The 22,543-nt window shown below is 46.2% G+C and overlaps 1 protein-coding gene across 1 annotated transcript in view; it reads right to left on the reverse strand.

Annotated features, from left to right (window-relative positions):
* Positions 1 to 10,005: 10,005 nt before the first annotated feature.
* The window catches only part of IL6ST (interleukin 6 cytokine family signal transducer), a 30,414-nt gene continuing 17,876 nt past the window's right edge, over positions 10,006 to 22,543 (reverse strand). The window contains exons 12-16 of the mRNA XM_038170053.2: positions 21,885 to 22,031; positions 20,587 to 20,727; positions 15,454 to 15,550; positions 14,353 to 14,434; positions 10,006 to 13,582 (exon numbers count right to left, since the gene is read on the reverse strand). Of these exons, the coding sequence (XP_038025981.1) occupies positions 12,857 to 13,582; positions 14,353 to 14,434; positions 15,454 to 15,550; positions 20,587 to 20,727; positions 21,885 to 22,031 (1,193 nt within the window). The 3' untranslated portion in view covers positions 10,006 to 12,856. The remainder of the gene's footprint in view (positions 13,583 to 14,352; positions 14,435 to 15,453; positions 15,551 to 20,586; positions 20,728 to 21,884; positions 22,032 to 22,543) is intronic.

A 22,543-nucleotide genomic window follows, 5' to 3' on the forward strand; every position in this document is an offset into this window, starting at 1 on the left:
TCTGAACAAAATCTTTGTAATCTTTTTTGTCTTTGTAATCCTTTCTGTCTTTGTAATCCTTTCATTCACATTTCTTCACAGTTTTGCTACTTAAGAGAATTTTTTTTAGTGTTTGACAAAATACTAAATTATTCTAGTGAACTTTTGTCCATTGGATTACTTTGTCTGGTCTTTTCATGGGCTTTCTTATGATTATTTAGCTTGCTGTCCTTTCCAAGATAAAATAATCATTCCTACTACCACCTCACTATTTAATTCAAATTATACTTTTGTCTAGTTCTTTTAGAAATCAGAACAGGAAAATGAAGAATCACAATCCAGAAGTTGTCACAAATGTGTGACCAAATGTTCTTCCATGGAATTACTATATTTTTTTTTTTTTAGTGGAGTATCAGAAGATGAACTGAAACAGATGTGTACAGCATGATTTGTTCTCTAAATTTATTTAAAGGAGGACTCACTTGAAAACAGACGGATTATTTCATGCTGCCCATCCCTTTTCTAGTGCTGTTCACTTTCTTCAGCTCTTAAAAAGACAGCACATTTCTAGAAAAGGAGAAGGGGAACCCAGCTTCTAAAGTAGTTTTTGTAAGCTTGCCTGACACACTTGCACTCCAAGGCCCAGGCTGTGCAGAGCCCAGCAGCAGCAGATGATGATGGTGGTGGTGGTGATGATGATGATGATGATGATTCCCCCTGGGTGGGCAGTGGGGTGGGCATTGGGTTCCACACCCCTCACCTGCTGTGGCACAGGACAGGGTGTGTAGGGTGACGCACAGGGACCGAGCTTCCTGTAACCCCCCTGAGCTTGTGGCGAGCTCGTGTGTCCCACTCCAAGCAGGCAAAGGACCTGCTGTGATCCAGTGTTTTGTGCTTCCAAAGAGCCCTTTCAACGCTGGTGAGTCACAGAGCCATGGGGACAATGCTTCCATGTCTGAACTTATGCCACCAGTGTTTTATGTACAGTTTTGTTTCTCGTGCATTGCTTAGCCACAAGCTGATGAACTTCAAATACTTTATCACTGCTTTTATATAAAAGCCAGCTTTTTTATGTATCTAGATTGCAGTGTCTGACTCAACAGAGCTGCAGTTTTGAAGTGAGCATGTATTTCTCAGAAAAGCAGCCTTATTTAGATTTCTTGGGTCTGTCACTGCTGTCCTCAGATTGCCATGCTCCCCTAGCCAAGGATAAGAGCTGCACGATTTTCTCCATTATGTTAGGAATGGTCCAGTGGAGTTTGATGAAGAAATATGACATACAGAATCACAGAATACCCTGAGCTGGAAGGGACCCAGAAAAATCAAAAATTCGAGGTCATGACTCCACACACGATTACCTAAAAAATAAACCATATTTCTGAGAGCGTTTTACAAACACTTTTTGATATCCCTGTCTCTGGGGACACTAAGTGCCTGTGGGACATGGGGACCCCTGGTGTCCCTCATGCCTCTGTCCCTGGGGACACTGGGATCCGACAGCCTCAAGACCTCAACCCCTGGGAAATGTGGGACCTCCACCTTCCCACCCTCTCATTTTTGGGCAGATATATTGTCTCCTGTATGGGGATCCATATTGTCCCCATCCCTGGGGGCCCCAGGGCCCCCAATGTCCCCGTCCCCAGATCCCTGCAGGATGGGGGACCCTGCTCACCCAGTTCCCTGGAGAACCAGGGACCCCGATTGCTCTGAGCCTTCCCCATCCCCAGTGTCCCCCCACAGTGCTGTCCTTTTCATAACCATGGTCAGATTATGCAGAAGCATTCAGGGACGTCAGAAACGATGAGCATATGATTAAAATCAGGGTAAGTACCCACTTAGGACACAACTGAACCAAACCCACCACTTCAGCCTGAAGAAAGCTTGAAAGGCTTCCCAAAATGATGCTGTAGTATAGATTCCATCATAATGCAACAAAAACCAGGATGTTTCTTTTTGCCCTTATTTCTACCAAGTGAGCCCAGCATAGCTCTGGAACAAATCCTTTCATTGGTATCTGCTAACTCTGGACATGGTCTCCAGGTTGTATTTCTGTTGTTCCTTTTACCTCAAGCAGCTGATGTATGGGTGGGGGGAAAGTGGGAGAGGAGAGGATTTAGTTTTGCTTTCCTTTCAGATTTTATTTTTTTTCTTACCCTTTAGGAGCAGGAATTTATCCTAGAGGCAATACTTTTGTTGTTGCAACCTTTTTTCTATTTAAAAAGTATGTTTAAAAAAATTCTTTGGACACGGGAAGAATTAAACAGCAGGGGACAGTGTCTTTGTTTTTAATGTAAAGCTAATTATGTGCCTGGCATGTTCCCCAGAAACTCGTCCATCCAGCTGCTTTTGTGGCTTGCTGCCTTTGCTGGCTGCGGCGTTCTCCCATGAGTTTACAGTTCCTCCAAACACAGCCCCTGCTTTTGCTTTGATCTCCAGTGAATTCTTTGCAGCTACATAGCTTGGTTCATGAATAAGCCCTGAATTTTGTTCGTCCTTTGGGAGTACATCCCTTCTCTGCTTTTGCTTTTCTTCTCGGAAGGGCTTAATTGCTTTTACACGTCTGACGGAGGGTGTCGGCTCTTCATGAGCCTAACGAGATTTCACACCGCCTGAGCTGTGAGAGGCAAGAAGTAGGAGTGCAGTGAATAATTTCTGGTGCAAATCGACTCATACAGGTTTAGTTTTTGCTCATTTTCACCTCCAGCACAGGCAGCTAGTTCTCGTCTGGAAGTACAGTCCTTATTAAAGGGAAGGGTGATCCTGGATATAAACTGAGTGCTGTTTGCTCTGGCCTGCTGGGGTGTGGAGGAGGGGAGATGCGTGGTCTTTAATGGAAGTGTCCCTGTCCTTTCTCCCCCAGCCATCTTCACCCTCTCCTTGTGCATTCTAATTTCTGTGCCCATGGCAAGGCCCTGTCCCCCTCGCTCCTGCATGGCCCCCTCTCCCTGCTGCTGGGGAGTGAGTGAAACCTGTGCCCTGTGTGTGCCTGCAGGTGATGTGCAACACGTTTTGTCTGGGGGGCAGCAAAGTCCAGGCGTGAATATAAAAGATAGAACCACTGAACATCCTAAGCTGGGAGAGACCCATAAGGATCACTGAGCCCAACTCCTGGCTCCACACAGGACCACCCAAAAATCAGACTATGTTTCTGAAAGCGTTGTCCAAATGTTTCTTGAACTCTGGCAGCTCGGTGCTGTGCCCACTGCCCTGGGGAGCCTGTCCCAGTGCCCGACCACCCTCTGGGTGCAGACCCTTTCCCTAACCCCCAGCCTGACCCTCCCCTGTCCCAGCTCCATGCCGTTCCCTCGGGTCCTGTCACTGTCCCCAGAGAGCAGAGCTCAGCACCTGCCCCTCCGCTCCCCTCGTGAGGGAGCTGCAGGCCGCCATGAGGCCTCCCCTCAGAGGTGCAATGAATTACATTCTAGGGCGCTTTTCTCAAAATAACGACTGCTTTACGGTCCCAGAGAGCTATTATCTTTTTGTTAAGAAAGGGTATTTCCGTAGGTGGTGAGACTATAATTTACAGGAAAGTCAGCTTCACCTGTCTCTTGTCTCAGCCCATTTTCCCAAGAAACCTCTGCCTGCATTCCCCCATCGCACAGAAAAGCTGCCCGTCCTTCCCTGGGCCATGCACCGACCGTCACAGCTGTGTTGATCCTGGCGCCTCACGGTGCACTACCTCACCCTCCCACACTGCATCCTGCCGCTACCCTCTGCCTGCGTGGCCACAGTTTGCCCCAGAATACCATCCCCAACCAGCAAGAGCTGGAAAATGCTTCCACTGCCTCTTTTCTGTGCATAATTTAAGCTCCCCTGTGAAGGTGTGCAGGCCGTGCTGGCCCCTCAGGGACAGGAGCGTGGCATGGGATGGGAGCAGCTGTGCTTGCCGTGGGCAGCCATGTTGTGCTGCCATGGCCCCAGGTAGGCTGCGGGTTGCCTCGGCTCTCGCTTGCCGACATTTTGCCCTCACCGCCGATGTTTGCTCTTGTGGTGATGGATTTCTTTGTCAGTGGCATGGCTGAGTGCAGCTCTTTGGACAGAGACGCTCGTGGCATGAGGTACTTCTGCCTGCTCCAGCCCTTGCGGATGGGTCTCGGTTTCCTGCCTTTAAAGGAGTTTGTGCTGTGGCAGTGTTGGTTTATTTGCGGTGTTTCTATTTAAATTACTCCATGTGTTGCACATTGACAGAGTCTGATCTTTTTTCCTACAATGTCTACAGGCTAATTTTAAAGAGTGATTTCGAGTATTTTTCATGCTAATGTAATGAATCAATTTGCTTTCATGTACAGACATCTACCTACTCCAGTAGCAAGGGATTATTCTGTTTTCTCAAAAGAGTAATAGCCTAATTACAAACTCGTGTTCTGAAATGACATTAATTTATATAAATGCATAGAAAGAAAAAACTCTCTGACAGACAGAAATATTGCAACCTATGAGTACTGCTGTTTATAAAAGAAGACATCCAGCAAAAAGATGAGCAGAAGATCACCTTGAATTAGGAAACCAAAAATCCATACATCAGATCTTGAAGGAGTTAGACCAGCCCTCAATAAACCTGTGCTAACACCTGGCCTATTTGCAAGTGACTTTGCACAGCTGCATTTTAGGGTTGGGACTCGCTGCAGCAGCTGGTGCTGTCTCGCAGCGTGGCACAAAACCTCCTGAAGATTTTTCAGGGCAGGAAACGCCACAGGGGGCCCTGTGCATCACCAAATGTGCAGGAACAGCGGCCAGAGCCAGTGTTTTCCCCTGGGCTGAGGCCAGGAGGAGGAAGAGGAAGCAGGCAGGGAGGCAGGGGTGTGGGTCTGGCACAGGGAAGGAGGCAGCGGGCTCATGGCCAGCCCTGCCCGGCACCAGGCTGGGAACACGGCCCAGGTCACGACACTTGGCCCTGCGGCTTTCGCCTGCCTGGCTTTGTGGTTCTTTTTTTTTTTTTGTCATTTTCTTGGAAGAGACCCCGCCTGGGGGAGGAGGTGGGGGACTCCCAGAGGTGACAAAGCCAGGCCAGGCGCTGCGGAGACGCCAAGGGAAAAGTGTGTCTGGCTCAGAGTGCACAATGGGATGTCCTGGGCTTTGTGGGTGAGGAGCAGGGAGAGGGATGGGGGCAGCCCCATCTCCTGAGTGGCCCCCAGAAGCTGATGGAGTTTGGGGGAGGTGGGGCAGAGCTTGGATGTCACAGGGCACCCTGTGGCTGCTTGGCCTTGCTGGAGGTCAAATCCGTCCTCCCCACTGCTGCTTCCCCATGGGGCAGCCTGGAGCCCCCCACAGGGATTTTGGGGCTCATGATCCAGGATAAACAGCAGCTGGAATACGTTTTGGAGCTTGTTACAGCACCCCCCGCCACCTCCCCAGGAAAGAAACAGCACCCTTGTCTCATCCAAAACCTGGTCCTGCGGTGGTGAAGGAGAGAAGATGCACGCACAGGGAGGGAGGTGGTCCCTGTGGCTCTGCTGTGATAAATTTCCTTAAAACGGGAAAGAGCTGCATCCGTTCAAGCAGGAAGAGTCTTGCTGCCCAAGTCTGGATCAGAACCAGTCACTGAGAGTTCTGTTTGTTCCCAAAGTGCTTGCGTGGGAATGCGTATGGGTAACAAACAGGGGTCAGCGGTAATTACGGTCCTGGATGCTGCAGTGCCGTGATTCAGGCCGGAGCAATGCATGAGAACAGCTTCCTATTAGCAACCCCTTGTGTTCGTCAGCACGCAGGGACAGGGAGGCAGGGCCTGTTGCGTGTGGACGGGCTTTGGCGTGGCCCCGGTGGAAGGGGACGAGTGCCAGAAGGCGCTGAGACACTGACCTGCCCTGCAGCATGTGGGCGCCGAGCCCGCCTGTGGGTCTGGGTTTAATGTCGGGTCTGGATTTGATTTCTGCTCCGTATCGTGATGGGACTGCACGACCAGGCTCAGCTCTTCTGCTGACAGCGGGAGAGGGAGGAGAAGAGCCAAGGGGTGTTGCTAAACCCTCAGAAAAGAATTACCCAAAGCCAAACAAACAAAAAAAAAAAAGGCACAAGTAAGGCGAGCTGTGGGTAGGGCTGGAGCAGCCGCATGCGATGTGCTGCTGCCGCCTCCCGGCGTGGCCGAATGCTCCCGTGGGTGCTGGGGCCAGGCAGAGCTGCTTGGCCCAAGGCTGAGAGCAGGAGTGTGGCCGGCTCTGCTCTTCGCTCCCTGCCTCCCCTTGGGCTCTGCCTGCTGCCTCCTTCCCCCTCTCCCTCCCTCCACGGCCGCAGCAGGGTGGATTTGGCTGGCGCTTGCTGTCCTCCTTCACGTGTAGCTTCTTGCGTTGCAGGAGAGGCAGAGCAGCATGGCCCTGCAGGGCTTTGGATGGATATTTCCTTCCAAGATGAGGAGGCGGGTGGGTGGATGGGGCTCCAGCTGCTGTGACGTGGCTGTGCACCCCCTTGCTCAGCCCTCCCAGGTTTACCAGCCCCACCAGTCCCTCCTGTCTGGCTGCAGGGTGTGGGGGTGTCAGGCTGAATGAAACCAGAGCCTCCCCGCCCCGGCCGGGCTTTTCCTTGTTTGCGCAGCATCGTGGTTTGCGGGGGCCTGAGGGAGATTTTTGGCTCTGCTTGTTGTTTCACGGTAACTGGAGACCAGCGAGGACACAGGAATCCCAGGCTGTACCAGGAACAGCACAAACCCCGGGAAAATCAATGTGAGGTGCTCTTTCAGAGCGGTTCAGCTTCACTCTCCTTACCAGTGGTCAGAGGCGGCAATATGCCCAGCAGCCCTCTGACCACCCCACCACGAGGGGCACAGGGTGCCCAGCCTCGCCTGCGTCCCCAGGAACCTGGCAGCTTCTGGCGAGCCGATGTGTAAGCCACACAAGTATGTGCTTCCTGTGCAAAGCACAGCGTTCCCGTCATCCGCAGTCCCCGCTTCTCTCCTTTGTTTACTTGCACAGTTCCAGGAAGCCGCTGTGCTGTGCTCGGACAGCGAGGAGGCAGCAGCAAGGTGAAGCTGCTGACGCCTCTCGCACCGCTTCACCCTGCGGCGCACTGAAAGCTGGTGAAAACCCGAGGGGCTTTGTGTGAAACTGGAGAGTAAAACTGTGGAGCGAGCTAAGAGCTTGGTGTGCTGGCACTCGCTGGTGAAGGAGTCCAGCGTTAGTTCTGTGTGTGTTTTAACTGCAAAGTGGCACCTGGTGTGGCGGGCCCGGATTGCCCCCCCGTGGCAACAAAAGCAGTAATTTTTGCTGCCATAGGCTGCACACAATGCAGCCCCTGTATGTATGTCAGACTGACTCTGCCCTCGTTAAAGGGGGAGCTGTGCAGCCTATGGAACCAGCAGGTTTCCCTCCAGCAGGAAGGGGAAGCCAGGTTTTGTCAGGTGCAGCCCTGAGGCCTTGCTGAACAGTCTCTGAAGATCCCCCTGTGCTTTCTTCAGAACAGAGCTGTAGGCTCCCCAAAGGCCTCTGAGGATCCTCCACCCTTAAGAACCAACCTAAGCCAGGTGAGACCAAGGGCAATGCTGGAGGTAGTCACAACTTCTTTTCTGGAAACAAGTGTGTGCATGTAGTTGGCGTTAAACCCTGGTAAGGTTACTTGGAATGGGATTTTTTTCAGACACCTCTTCCCAGTTTCACTGTGGCTGCCTGGAGCACCACTAGCACATCTGCAGAGCGCAGGGCCACCGCCAGACACAGCCACCACTTCCAAGCAGCACGAGGCCCAGGAATGAAGAAAATTGGCAGTTTTGGGGATGGGGCTTGGTCCCTGGGACCTGCCCGGCCACTGCAGCCTCAGCTGGTCGCAACCACAAGAGAGATTAAAAGGGGAAGGTGAGCCATTGCTCATCTGCCCCGTGAAATCCCCGGAGTACCCGGGCAGGTACACCAGTCACCTCTCTGGGAATTTCTCTGTTCCTGGCCTGTGAGGTAGTGCCCCAGCTGTGTGGTCACTGGAGTTACCTTAACAAAAATATCCACTCTGACACACAAAGTAAGTATGGAATACTTTCTTCTCTTTTTTGTATATTGTGTAGTAGACAAATGCAACATTCAGGCTCAGCTGGGTAACAAAGAGGAAGACATTCAAAACTTACAGTAAAAAGTAAACTGTAGAAAGCAGAGTTTATATGACAATAAACATGCAGCTTGCAAAAGAATGAAGATCATGTACTGGTATTAAAACACATTTCCATATAGAGACAGCTTATGCAGCAATTTGCAGATTTAACTTCTGGCTGAAGTATGCAAGCCCTTCAAAGCAGGCATACAAACCACCAGTAGCTTAGTCAGCCATAGTTACTTTAAGTACATAATAAAACTTGATTTTAAGTTTACATTCACTAGGCATTCAATTCAGCATCAAGGCACTTTCCTTGTTATATGTCCCCGTGTCCCACGACTACACTTACCTAGGTGCATATATTGGCACAGTAGCGCTTGCTGACGAGTAGCCCTGATGGCAAGCTCCGTTGCCCCTCTCCCCAAATAAAAAGCAGTTGGCTCCCAGACAACCCATGGCTGCATCACAACGCCAGGCTGCACGTGATGCCGTGAGCAGCTCTGCTTTATGAAAAAGCCACGCGCAGCAAGGTGAGCGGATCCGTCAGCACGTGTGCTTTGCTACGAGGAGCAGTTTTGGGTGTTACACCCACAGCAGACCACCACGCGGGAGCAAGGTGCGCTTCCCAGCAGCCGGCGTGCCACACGCTTGTGTTTCATCTGTTGTTTACAAGAGTGTGCTTTTGTGGGAGTAGCAGTGATTTTATTGCCCGTCTCCACTGCTAAGGTTGTCTTTGCAAATAAACGCAATGCTTGACCACGGTCTGCGTGCTGTGAGGTATTTATTGCCTATTCTTGCTCTGAACTAAAAGCAAGGCGCGGGGAGAGGATGACCATTGAGATCTGCCCCTTAGTCATTAATCTGTAACAAATCCTGTGGCCTTAAAATGCATCCTTGTGCATTTGAGTCAGCGCTGCTTTCATTTTTAGGAATGGCTCAGATTGCACAACTAGTATGAAGGGAACAACAGAGAAAGCAAACACACGCACCCTAGTTACATCTTTTCCTAACCGTTACTTTCATTTTTAACAAAGACAGAGAGGAAGGGGAATTGGTGAATCAGCTGCAGGATATCTAATCCTACACTTCTCCAGACTTCTGAATTCCCCACATTACTGCCGTCTTCTGGACCACGAGCTGAAGCTGTCTGCAGTTACAAACTGGCTATTTCATAACAACAGGCTCAACGTTCTTGTTGTTAAACTGCTTCTGAGTAACATTAAAAACAACTATTGGAATTTAAAATGGCTATATGTATCCATCCTAGCAAAGAGATGGGCATTTATTAGAGGAGCAATGATGTTTTGTGATCCAGCCATCCAGTGAACTTGTTAAGGTACTTAAAAGATTGCATCAAAACGGCAGAAAGCAAACTGTTATATTTAGTCCAATTTAATGCATATAAATTACAACCTAAAGCATGTGTGTCCTGGAGCAAGGCTGACTGTAAGAGTTCCGAGTGTCTCTCGAGTTTCAGATCCTACTGTGAAGTCGATACTATAGCAGCATATATTGATACGTGTCCTAGCTATTCAAGACCCGGCATTAATTAAATAAGTTGAATTACTGAAGTTAAATCAGAACAATGACTCCTACATCCTTGGCATGCTAGTATAAGTTTTAACCATCTGGTGGTGCTCACATTTGCACTCAAAGCTGAAACTGCAAAAAGCAGGCAATGGTACTTTTCCAGCCACCAAGAAGTGACACAAGCCCTTGTGTGCAAACTCCTCTCTTCCTGGGGAGGCAAGAGGGGAACCAAGGGAGCACCTGGCTCCACCCAGCCCCAGAACCAATCCCCTCTTCCTACAGCACTACAAAAATAAATATATATGCTTTTCTTGTGAATGTTAGTTAGCCTTGCACTTAAAAGCATCTTCAAGAGTGAAGAAATACTTTACTTTTACTAGCCACCCTTCTCTGCTAGAGAGCCAACAACCTTTTCACAACTAGCCTCCCACACACCCTGCTGTAAAATTCCAGTCCAGGTAATCAAAATGGGCATGAAAGCATCAATAGCAGAATGTAATTTTATTTTGCTAATGCCTTTATTTTGTAAAGTGCACCATAGTTACTGGGGTGAGGGTAATTATGATGCTAGGGCCAAGTTCAGAAAATTTCAGTGGATTGTTAAAACACATTACATATGCTCTAAAACCTGTGTGCAACTCTTTGATGCAACTAGATTGTTGTGATGCAAAGTACAAAATCAAGTTAAATGCTGAACGCTGCACAACATTGCATTTTGGCACAGCGGTTTATGAACAAGTTGTAAGCCTGTTACTTAGATTTACTGTGGCTTCCATAAGCTGCTCACCCACAGGCATACCATTTAGTCTTTACTATTTTAGCCCTAGCCACAAGCACAAGATGGAAAGTCAGAACAAATATATATGCTAGATAGAAGCCTTCCCAGTATATATCCCTCCTGCACAACTCTGTGACTTTATTACCACTGATCCATAAACAATGATGAAAGTAAGAGTCCAGAAGTGACAGGACAAAGCTCTTGTTAGCACAGATCCCCTAAAAAGGTGAAATCTTTTCAAAGTTGAACTTTGGAAATGGTTCATGATTAACAGCAACTGAGAACAAAATGCCTTCCCTTTACACAACAGAAAGGAGAATAGTAACTTTAACTGAAGTTGTCCCTCAAACATGACATATGCTACCAAAACTTAGTATTACTGGATCAGAAATAAAATATTATCAGCTTTTTTTTTTTTTTTTTTTTTTTTTTTAAATATCCAGGACTTTTAGGACTTTGAAGCAATGTTCAACCTCAGCAGCCAGATTGTGGCCAGAAACTTGTGACTAATACCATTTCATCAATTACCAGAGGGTGGATTAGATAGCATGTGGCTTGCAGGACAGTTGTAATAAACATGCACACTGCTCACCAGAAACTTTCCCTTTTACTTGTGGTTTCTACAGTCACTATGAAGTTTGCATAGAGAAGACATACCCATCCCCCAGTAAACTCACTGCTGTTATTTTCTAAGAGGTATGTATTCTGACAACAGAAAGCTCCTTTGACCTCTGAAAAAAACAGACATGTCCTCTATTGTCTTGTGAGAGTGTAGTTTTCATGATGTCCTTGCTCTCTGGGGAAGAGGTTGAAGGTGCTGAGGGAAGATAGGAGGAAGTCTGGTTTGAAAAAAGGTATAGTTACAGTAACCTGCAACACAGCATTTGTTTTAAAAAGCGTCCGGATATGAAAAATACTGTTAGGAGAAAGGAACTGCAGAACACTGAATAAGACAGTAAAGATTCAGCATTTTTCTTGTTTTGTTTTTGAACAGTCCAGACTCCAACTGGTAATCTTTTGAGTTACTCTAGCACTGAGTTCCTTCATATCAGAAGCAAAAGACTCATGAACAATATACCTGTCCTTCAAGGGCCATTACCAAGTGCTTTGCACAACAGCAGCACCACACATCACAAAAAGTTTCAGGAGGTCTCAGTTCTTTTGCTGAAGGAGAAATAAAACCCTTGTTTTATTCTCACAACACAGCATGTAGTGTTTTGAATCAAGGTTTTATTAGTGTCAGATTAGAAAAGCTGACTAGGCTGAGTCAAGGTAAAAAAAATAAATCTGCAAGTGTCATAAGATTTCATCACTTGGGAAGAGGTTAATTTTAATGCAGTTATATGTACCTTCTAAATAAAATACACAATAGAAGTGAGACATAAGAAAAAAGAATTTTAGCCACCACAAACATTGTGGCTCATGCTAGATAATAGATACATATAGTCATGAACTTGAAAGTTCAGGGTATAGTTTTTTCTTTTTTTTTTCCCTGAGCACTTCAATGACTTCAATGCTTCTTTTTACTACGTTCTGTTTCAAGGAGGTCCTGTGGTGTTAGCAGTAAAGTTATAGCACACTAGTCATTGTAGTCATTCAGGAAGATCCCCTGACATCCCCTTTCTCCTAAGTAGTTATAAAAACTTTGAAAAGTTTTAGCTCATTACTCGCCTCTCAAGCTAGGCACTGCAAAGGTGCACTTATTATATACAAAGGCTATTAATATGACCAAAGTGGTGTGGTATAATCAGACAGTGTTTTGGGTACAAAAGCTTTAAATAAGTAATTATCTGTGTTTTCATCCAGATTTTTAACTTTTAAACATGAAAACTGAATTGCTGTGCATCAAGTTGCAAGGCACATTCTTAGGCCAAATTATTGTATAGTTCATGTGCACACATCTAAATATATGCATAATATCAATTATTACAGTAACACTCAGTCAAGCAATAAGGGCATTTTGTTACTTGCAAACCATCAAAAGTTCTATGCAATTACTAAATGTGGATGCATGATTTGCACACCGAGTCTGACAAGCTGGAAACTGTGACACTGGGCCACATCAAAAGTCAGAGTCAATCAAGCTACTGAAAAGTGCATGACATAGTATTTTTCCCCACATTGGAATACTAAACTTCGGTCTCATTTAAGTACAAATATGCTCCAAACAACCAAAGCTGGCTTCTTAGGCTTGTATACTGTTGCAAATCAACTATTTCTTCTAGGTCTGTTGGCCGATGTGATTAACTGAAACTTGCTGTTTTCAATCATGTGTAAATTTGATGTGACAAGACACAAAAAGCACTGTAGCACAAAGGCTTGTTCAGCTATTCAGACAAATATGATTTCATGTAGTGCATAAAAGTAAGTCTCCAGAAGGTCTGGAATGCAAATTTTCCACAGAAACACAGTCCTTACTGTATTTTGTCAAATTATTCTTCACCTAATTTTAATATTTCTATCTGCATTCAGATAAAAATACCTAGCTTAATTCATCAGAAACACAGGAAGAAGTGTGAACAGGCACTAATGAAGGCCTAATGCAGCCAGTCTCTTCTCTCACTGAGGCATATAACCCCCTTGTCTCACAGTCTGTGGGAGATAACTTTTTGGCATTTCATCAACTGATGGTGGGTTTCCTTCTACTGTTTCATATCTCACAGTTTGTCCTTCAGTACTTGTCTGTAAAACATCTGACAGAGCAGCTTCCTGGGTACTTTTCTCTAGACCAAGACCCAGAGGCTCTGAACTCTGCCCTGAGATCTGCAATTGTGCAAATCCAGCGAGATCCTCCTCATTAGCAGGAATAATCTGCTTTGCTATTTCAAAGCAAGGCCTGTCAGTGTTGTTTTCATCCTGACCACAATTTTGTTTAAAATACTGCTGCCTCTGTGTTGTACTGTCACTCCCTCCACCATGATCATCTGATCTCTCTTCTGAATCTAGCAGTGGCTGAGTAGATTCAGACCTTGAGAAGACTTGCACAGGCGTTTGGTCTCTGTAGCCATTGAGCACTACTGTCGAATACTGTACAGTGCTTGAAGTGTTTTGTGTAGTTTCACCTTCATCGCTGTCAGAGACGCTTTGCCTAGGAGAAGACATACAGGAGGATCCTCCAATACCACTGCTGTGCCCTTCTGAAGTACTTTTTTCCTTTTTAAGCAAATCAAAAGGCTTTAGATCTTGTTCTGAGAAAGACTTCTTGTCATCAGCTTCTATTTCTACGACGCTTACATCTGTAAAGCTGCCTTCTGGGTACATCTGATCTTTAGAATTAAAGTTGTGCTGAAAAAAAAGAGAGGGATGTTGCCTAAGAGGAAGGTTAAATTAAAACAAAACATTAAGTATCTGAATATTTGTGCTGTTAATTTCATCAAGATTCTCCACACAGTTTGCCTCCTCATTAAGTGTGGCAGTATCTCCCAAGTATGTTACAAAGTAAAAGCTATAGCTTTGTTTCACTACAAAATGTGCTCTAATTTTATTTACTCTAAGAAACTGTAAACAGAGTGCCATTCACTGTGCAGCACAGAACATTTTGTACTGAGGCCATACATACTACTCCCAACAGCATATTCAGAGCCAAACAAGAAGTTAGCCACTATTTATTGAACATAATTTATCCACCTCACATGGGGCATAAATTCTGCTGCCACTCACCTCATCCATCTTCAGATCTTTCTCTCACGCACCACTTAACTGTACAAACAAGTCACTTAAAGGTTTTACAAATCACAAACGCTGTTTACTTAATATTGATTTCCTGTGAATGAGTCAAACAATCAGGCCTTGACACTTCAAACTAGTAAACTGAATGTAATTTGTACTGCTAAAGCCATCTCTGTACTGTGAGTTTATGCCCAAAAACCACGTATTTCTAACTCAGTAATTGATACAACAAAGTCTTCTAGCCATATCATACTGTTATGAAACTTAATATCCAGTTTTCCCCTTTCCCCAGAAATCTGTGTGTTTGAGAAGGGAGAAGACTCCCTCTGTTAGTTCATTAGAGACTTTATGGATTAGGAAAATAAAGATGCTGAGAGGAGTATTACCTTAGCTGGAACTTGAGGTGACCACTGAGCAATGTTGCTCTTGGATGGATCAGGGACATTAGGCCAAATATGCTTTTTAATTCTGCAGAGGATTAAAAACAAGATTACAAGATGCACTTCCTGAATTCCTATACTGGTAAATTTTGTGTAATCCAGGACACTGGGCCCTGGCACAGAATCTTTGCAAGACTATATTTTCCAACAGAAGTACTTCCTGCCCTTCCTTGTGTCTTTGCAAGAAGCTGTATTACTGAGAAAAACAAGGCGCTGCACTTGCAGCTCTCCCACACAATGTAGCCATAAAACACGGCAAACAAATGGTAAGAGGTAGTAAGGGATGTTGCAAGATGGACTTCAACAGAATAGCATTAAAATCTTATCTTAGAAGCAGTGGGGAGATCAGAAGGACAGGGCAAAAAGTGATCTCTAAGCAGAAAGAAAAGACAGTTGACCGGGGACATGTAAAAGGCACTGCTCTTTGCCAGGGTAAACACTTCAGCAATAAGCTCTCAGCTAAAGACACAGACAAGAGCCTTGGGATGGAAGGAGCAGGAGAAAGACAGGATGTTTTCCTGCAGGTAATAAATACGAACCAAGTATAACTGAGGTTATACAAGGCAGAAAAATACGATACCTACCAATTATTTATTTGCTGCAGTGCTTAAAGCTTTCAAATACCATAACTGAATAACTCAAATACAAAACATTCTTCTGTCATCTTCAAAGGATGACAACCATCATTCTCCTCTTATAAGATTACTCAGAAAACAGACAGTATACTCCCATCAAAACCTAACAAACTTAATCCTAACCAAGGCCAGCAAGAAATTTCCTTGCAAGATCAATCTATAGGACATTAAATCTCAGTGCTAATCATTAACAGTAAGAAATGTAATTAGTATCAAAAAAGCCCCTACTTTTTTTTTTCTTAAGAAAACAAGCATGTTTATCATCAATGCATGTGTTTTACCTTCTTTTCCAGTCTAACTGCAGAACATTTACTTAATGATTATTGCCAAGTCTCATGCCAAAAAAAAATATTACAAGCAGAAGAGAGAAGCAATACTATGAGCAAAAGAGAGAAGCTTCATTTATACTTACAAGTCACGTTTGTTGAAGCAAAACAGTACTCCAAGGAGTACAATCAACAGGAATGCTAGGCACACAGGTACAACTATAGCTTCAATTTCTCCTCTCCCTAGAAAAATAAACAAAGAAGTTATAACCCTCTGGTATTTGTATGTCAGTATTTCAATACCTCTCAGCAGCAGCATATGTTCCCATAGATACAGGGAGAATCTGAAACTGGACACATGCAGCTCAAGACCCACCTTCAAAAGAACTTTTTCACTGTATGAAAATAGTCTGTTGGTAAACACAAAAAACTCTGTTCAACCAATCTAATGCCTTGTATCAGTAAGAACTCTAGATTGCTTTGGAAGCTGTATATTTGTATATTTGGAAGCTCTTAACGACAGCCGTTAGCCAGGCGATAATGGTCTCCACCAGGCACGGAGCGCTCTGCAGGAGGTCGGTATACACCCAAACCGACTGCCCGTTAAAGAATGCAGCAGTTCAGGTCACCGGATACAGGGAGTGTCAGAGCCTGCTGCTGCCATCGGTGGGAGGCAGAGACACTGCGTGTGTGAGGTGCGAGCAGGTGGATGACCTGATCCGCATGGTGGCAGAGCTCAAGGAGGAGGTGGAGAGGTTGAGGGCCATCAGGGAGTGTGAGTGGGAGATAGACTTGTGGAGTAACTCCCTGCAGGGCCTCAAGGAGAGGTACCGGGCTGAGACACCCCAAATGGGGGTGGACCCCCTGCCCTGTCGCCGTCGGGCAGAGGGAGGGGATCTGGGAGTTGAGGAGGAATGGAGACAGGTCCCTGCTCGACATCGCAGGCGATGCCCTCCCCTTCCGGCCCCACCTTCCCAGGTGCCCTTACGAAACAGGTTTGAGGCCCTGGAGATTGAGAGACCAGCAACTGAGGAAGAGATAGAAAGTGTTCCCAGGAGGATGCCTAGGGCGAGGAGGTCGACTCCACGCATCGGGACTGCCTCCACCAAGAAAGACAGGAGGGTGATTGTCGTGGGAGACTCTGTCCTTAGGGGAACAGAGGGTCCTATTTGTCGGCCTGACCCTACCCGTAGGGAAGTCTGCTGCCTCCCTGGGGCCAGGGTCAGGGACGTTGCCAAGAAAGTCAAGCGCCTGGTACGGCCCACTGACTACTACCCGCTACTGGTCTTTCAGGCTGGTAGCGATGAAGTAGCAAAGAGAAGTCCGAAGGCGATCAAAAGAGACTTTAGGGATTTGGGGCAACTACTTAGAGGATCAGGCGCGCAGGTTGTGTTTGCCTCTGTCCTTCCGATAGGGGGGATCGAAGCAGAAAGGTGCGCTGTTCGCATAAACTCGTGGCTTCGAGACTGATGTGACCCGCAGAACTCTGGGTTCTTTGATCACGGGAAGGTCTATGCTACACCGGGCCTGATGGCACCGGATGGGAAGGGCCTCTCTCGGAGAGGGGTAAGGATCTTTGGTCAGGAGTTGGCAGGGCTGATAGATAGGGCTTTAAACTAGAGTCGAAGGGGGAAGGGGCTAGAACCAGGCACGCCGGTGAAGACCTAAGGGATGGTACGCTAGAATCAGAGGGGCTGTGTGCCAGTGAGGTCCTTCGGTTAGATCCACAAGGTGCTGAGTGTAAGGAGACGCACCTGAAATGCTTCTACACGAATGCACGCAGTATGAGGAATAAAATGGATGAGCTAGAAGTCCTGGCCCAGTCCCGCAACTACGACATCATCGGCATAAGCGAAACCTGGTGGGATGAGTCCTGTGACTGGGGTGTTGCGATAGATGGTTATAGGCTCTTCAGGAGGGACAGGCAGGGTAGGCGAGGTGGTGGGGTGGCGATATATGTGAAGCAGGGGCTGGACTGTGTGGAGCTTCAGGTCGGCGATGGCAAAGTTGAGAGCCTCTGGGTAAGGATCAAGGGATGAACGAATAAAGGGGATGTCGTTGTGGGAGTCTATTACAGACCTCCTGGCCAGGACGATAGCGCCGATAAATTATTCTTTACAGAACTAAGAGAGGCCTCGAGATTAACTCCCCTTGTCCTTATGGGGGACTTCAACTTGCCTGACGTTAACTGGGAGTGCCACACGGCTGACATGAGCAAGTCCAGGAGGTTCATGAAGCACCTAGATGATAACTTCTTGGTGCAGGTGCTAACGGAGCCAACTAGGAAAGGTGCCCTCCTAGACCTGTTGCTAGAAAACAGAGAGGGTCTGGTGGGAGATGTGGTGATTGGTGGCCGCCTCGGTCATAGCAACCATGAAGTGGTTGAGTTCAAAAATTACGGTGACAGAAGGAAAAGTGCCACCAAAACCTCATCCCTAGGTATGGGGAAGGCGGACTTCAGGCTGCTCGGGGAACTAGTCAGCAAGGTCCCCTGGGAAGCTGCTCTTGAAGGCCTTGATGTCCACCAGTGCTGGTCATTCTTTAAGCGATGCCTCCTGGAAGCACAGGAACAGGCTGTTCCTAAATATCGCAAGTCAGGCAGGCGGGGCAGGAGGCCGGCGTGAATGACCAGGAACATTCTGACGGAGATTAGGCGGAAACAGAGAGTGTTTCGCTACTGGAAGGAGGGCCAGGTGACATGGAAAGAATACAGGGATGCTGTTCGTGTTTGTAGGAAGAAAATTCGTGTGGCTAAAGCACACCTAGAGATGGAGCTGGCTGTGTCTGTGAGAGAAAATAAAAAGGGGTTTTTTAGGTATGTGAATGGAAAAAGGAGAACTAAAGAATACATAGGGCCGCTCCTTGATAGGGAAGGTCTCCTCACAGACAATGACATAGGCAAAGCAGAGATGCTTAACGCCTTCTTTGCCTCTGTCTTCAATGCTGATGATGGGCTTCGGGACCCAGGGTACCCTGAGCTGGAGGACCGGGACAGTGGGGATGACAAACTCCCAACTGACCCTGAACGTGTGCGGGATTTGCTACTCCACCTGGATCCCTACAAGTCCATGGGACCGGATGGGATTCATCCCCGGGTGCTGAAACAGCTGGCGGACGTCATCGCGGAACCTCTCTCAATTATTTTTCAACGATCCTGGGAGTCTGGAGAGGTCCCGGTAGACTGGAAGCTGGCAAATGTTGTGCCGATTTTCAAGAAGGGTCAGAAAGAAGACCCTAGCAATTACAGGCCTGTCAGTCTCACGTCAGTGCCTGGTAAAATCATGGAGAAGATGGTTCTCGAACGTATTGAGGCGCACCTGGGGGACAAAGCAGTCATTGGTCCCAGCCAGCATGGGTTTGTGAAGGGTAGGTCCTGCCTAACTAACCTGATTTCCTTTTATGATAAGATCACCCGTATGGTGGACCAAGGGAAACCAGCTGATGTGATTTTTTTGGACTTCAGCAAGGCTTTTGACATGGTTTCCCATAGGATCCTACTGGACAAAATGTCCAGCATACAGCTAAATAAAAACATCATACGATGGGTGAGCAATTGGCTAATGGGCAGGGCCCAAAGGGTTATGGTAAATGGGGCTGCGTCAGGCTGGCGGGCGGTCACCAGTGGGGTCCCTCAAGGCTCCATTTTAGGGCCAGTACTTTTCAATATTTTTATAAACGATCTGGATGTAGGAATAGAAGGTATTTTGAGCAAGTTTGCTGATGACACCAAACTTGGAGGAGTTGTGGACTCGGATGAGGGTGGAAAGGCCTTGCAGAGGGATCTGGATAGGTTGGAGAGCTGGGCGATCGCCAACCGCATGAAGTTCAATAAGAGCAAGTGCCGGGTCCTGCACCTGGGACGGGGAAACCCTGGCTGCACGTACAGACTGGGCGATGAGACGCTGGAGAGCAGCCTAGAAGAGAGGGATCTGGGGGTCGTGGTAGACAGCAAGTTGAATATGAGCCAGCAGTGTGCCCTGGCAGCCAGGAGGGCCAACCGTGTCCTGGGGTGCATCAAGCACGGCATCGCTAGTAGGTCGAGGGAGGTGATTGTCCTGCTCTACTCTGCGCTGGTGCGGCCTCACCTCGAGTACTGTGTGCAGTTCTGGGCACCACAGTATAAAAAGGACATGAAACTGTTGGAGAGTGTCCAGAGGAGGGCTACGAAGATGGTGAAAGGCCTGGAGGGGAAGACGTACGAGGAACGGCTGAGGGCACTGGGCCTGTTCAGCCTGGAGAAGAGGAGGCTGAGGGGAGACCTCATCGCAGTCTACAACTTCCTCGTAAGGAGGTGTCGAGAGGCAGGAGACCTTTTCTCCATTAACACCAGCGACAGGACCCGCGGGAACGGGGTTAAGCTGAGGCAGGGGAAGTTTAGGCTTGACATCAGGAGGGGGTTCTTCACAGAGAGAGTGGTTGCACACTGGAACAGGCTCCCCAGGGAAGTGGTCACTGCACCGAGCCTGTCTGAATTTAAGAAGAGATTGGACTGTGCACTTAGTCACATGGTCTGAACTTTTGGGTAGACCTCTGCGGTGTCAAGAGTTGGACTTGATGATCCTTAAGGGTCCCTTCCAACTCAGGATATTCTATGATTCTATGATTTTTATCCAGGCAGATATGACACCAAAATGAATGCATCTGTGGTCCAGGTGTTTCAGTGGCCTACCAGATGCCATATCAACATTACAGCCAGATGACTAATGCAAGCAAAGTCGCTAGTTGTCTGCCTGTTTATTCTGTAGATGAAAATATCCTCTCCCCACAAACACTTAAAGACTGCAGTATCGGTATGCATTCCTTCTTAAATGATATGAACATTTAAAGTAAACCTTACAGAATGCTTAGGGAATACAGAGGAAAAAAATACATAAAAGAAGTGCTTTCCACAGCAAAATTCAGTTGATGTTGCTACTCCTACCATTATAAACAGGAAGCTTTCTGAAGCTGTACACTCAAATTTAATGCTTTGCAGATCTTCATTGCACAGGAAACACATCCCAAGCCAGTGTGTTTGCCAACATGAAAACGATTCAGGAAATGTGCAGAGGACAGTTAGTATCCCTTGTCCTGACTGAACATCCTGGACAAATACCTCTTGGTGCTTGAGACAGACTACCTGAATACCGTGTCTTGCTGCATGTGAATACAGGAATGTAATAGATACGTTTTCTTTTAAAATAATGTCACCGCCTTCTGATATCAGATCCTAAATGGAGCCTTGCTACACTGTTGCAACATTACTTCCTACTTCTATTAGTTTTGCCACTCTTCCTTACCGAATTTCTGTGTAGTAAATGTAAAATCAGGACCACTCCTGCCTCCTTCATCTGTGTATGCCATCATCCGCACAGTGTACAGCGTATCACTGGTTAGAGAAGAGAGGGTATACTCTGTCTTGGAAGGATCCACTGACACAGCTGAAGGAAGGAAAGAGACGGTTTTCTGTAGTAGCTTATTAGTTCTCCACAAACACAGTAGCATTAAGACATCACATTTTAAGAAATACAAGATGGTTTGAGAAGTATGAGTGTCTGCATGGAAAATACAGACATAGAAAGGCTACAAACTTGTATAAGGAATGCCGAGATTCACTTGTTTCAGTTCAAGTGCTTGAATTAATTTAGTCTTTCTTGATGATAGTTCATGCGTGTATTTACTGTTTTTAAGAAAGTTGCTACAAACTAAACTGATAGTAAAGGAGGCTAAAAGGTCTCTAATAGACAGGATACATGGCTATCTAGAAAACACTAGTTAATAACTCAAAGTGTCATGGTTAACTATAAATGAGAAGTAGGATAAACATAAGTAACTTGCCCTGCTAGCTTAAGCATATCTCAAAAATAAACTTTTGATTGCATCAACTACCACTTTATGCCTGGAGGTCATAAAAAGAACTAGAGAGCACTTCAAAATACGTTTTACACATCAGCAATATCTTAACCTAAAACTCCAAAAACATTAAAGAGCTAATTTTATTTTAAAAGGCTCTATCTTACTTAAATGCAGGCAACTCCTTCACAGCTTGAACAATATTGCTTCATCTTCACAGAATCCCAGGCTGGCAGGGACCTCTGGGCCCATCTGGCCCAACCCCTGCCCAAGCAGGGACATCCAGAGCAGGCTGCCCAGGGCCATGTCCAGATGGCTTTTGGAGATCTCCAAGGAGGAAACCCCACAGCCTGTCTGGGCAGCATGTGCCCGGGCTCCCTCACCCGCACAGCACAGAAGTGCTGTCTGAAGTTTAGACAACCTCCTGTGTTCCAGTTTGTGCCCATCTTGCTATGCATCCACCTTGTCCTGTATTTAGACTGACAGACGGGATCAGAATAATTCCCAATCAGCTCTTAGAAACCAGACTCAGTACCCTGTAACACAGACTGAACGCTAAACATTCTTAATTCTTTATTTGGGAATTTCCTATTCACAATGTAGGAGAAGCATGTATAAGGTATCAGCTTTAGATCAAAGACTGTCAAACACACTTGTGTCTGTATCTTGTTTTTCTGGAGTATGTATTATAAAGAAAAAAGATAAGTACTTCAATGCCACAAAGCATATCTCTGCTTTCTGTTACCTGTTTCATTTCCATCGATAGTTTTGTAAAATATTGTGTAACTTCTGATAAATCCATTTTGCTCATCCACTGTGAGATGGTTCCATGTCAGAACAGCTTCAGCTTTTCCTACTTTTTTTGTCTGAACAGTTGGTCCTTTTGAAGGACCTGTAGTGGGAGATGAAGATTAGTTTGTTTCTCTCACACAGAAGCAGTGTATTGATGAGCACTGAACTGTCATTTCATAAAAACTTCAGTGAAACAGCTGGACTAACTCATTTAAAAAATATTTTCAGGCAGTACAGCAACTTCAAAGATACTTTAGAAGAGAAACTGCTAGAAAAATATATGAAAACTGGTAATCAGCAGATCACATCACATGAAATCTTCAACTGAAGCTAATTAGTCTCAACTTCATACTTAAAATCTAAAATAAATCAGCATAGAAATATTACCATACCAATAATGTAACAAAATCCCATGCAAAATTATCCAACAAAAGTTGGAAAAGGGAAAAATTCCTCTACAGACATGTTTAACTACTTTCAATATTGTATACTAGCAGAGCAGTTGTTAATGGAAGGAACAAAACCAGCTATGTTAAATGACCTTTATGTGTAGCACCACTTTTTATTATGCAGTCCACTTGTACACAAAGCCCTCATTATTTTAGCCAAGAC

Source organism: Anas platyrhynchos, chromosome Z (assembly GCF_047663525.1).
Source record: "Anas platyrhynchos isolate ZD024472 breed Pekin duck chromosome Z, IASCAAS_PekinDuck_T2T, whole genome shotgun sequence".
NCBI lineage: Eukaryota > Metazoa > Chordata > Aves > Anseriformes > Anatidae > Anas > Anas platyrhynchos.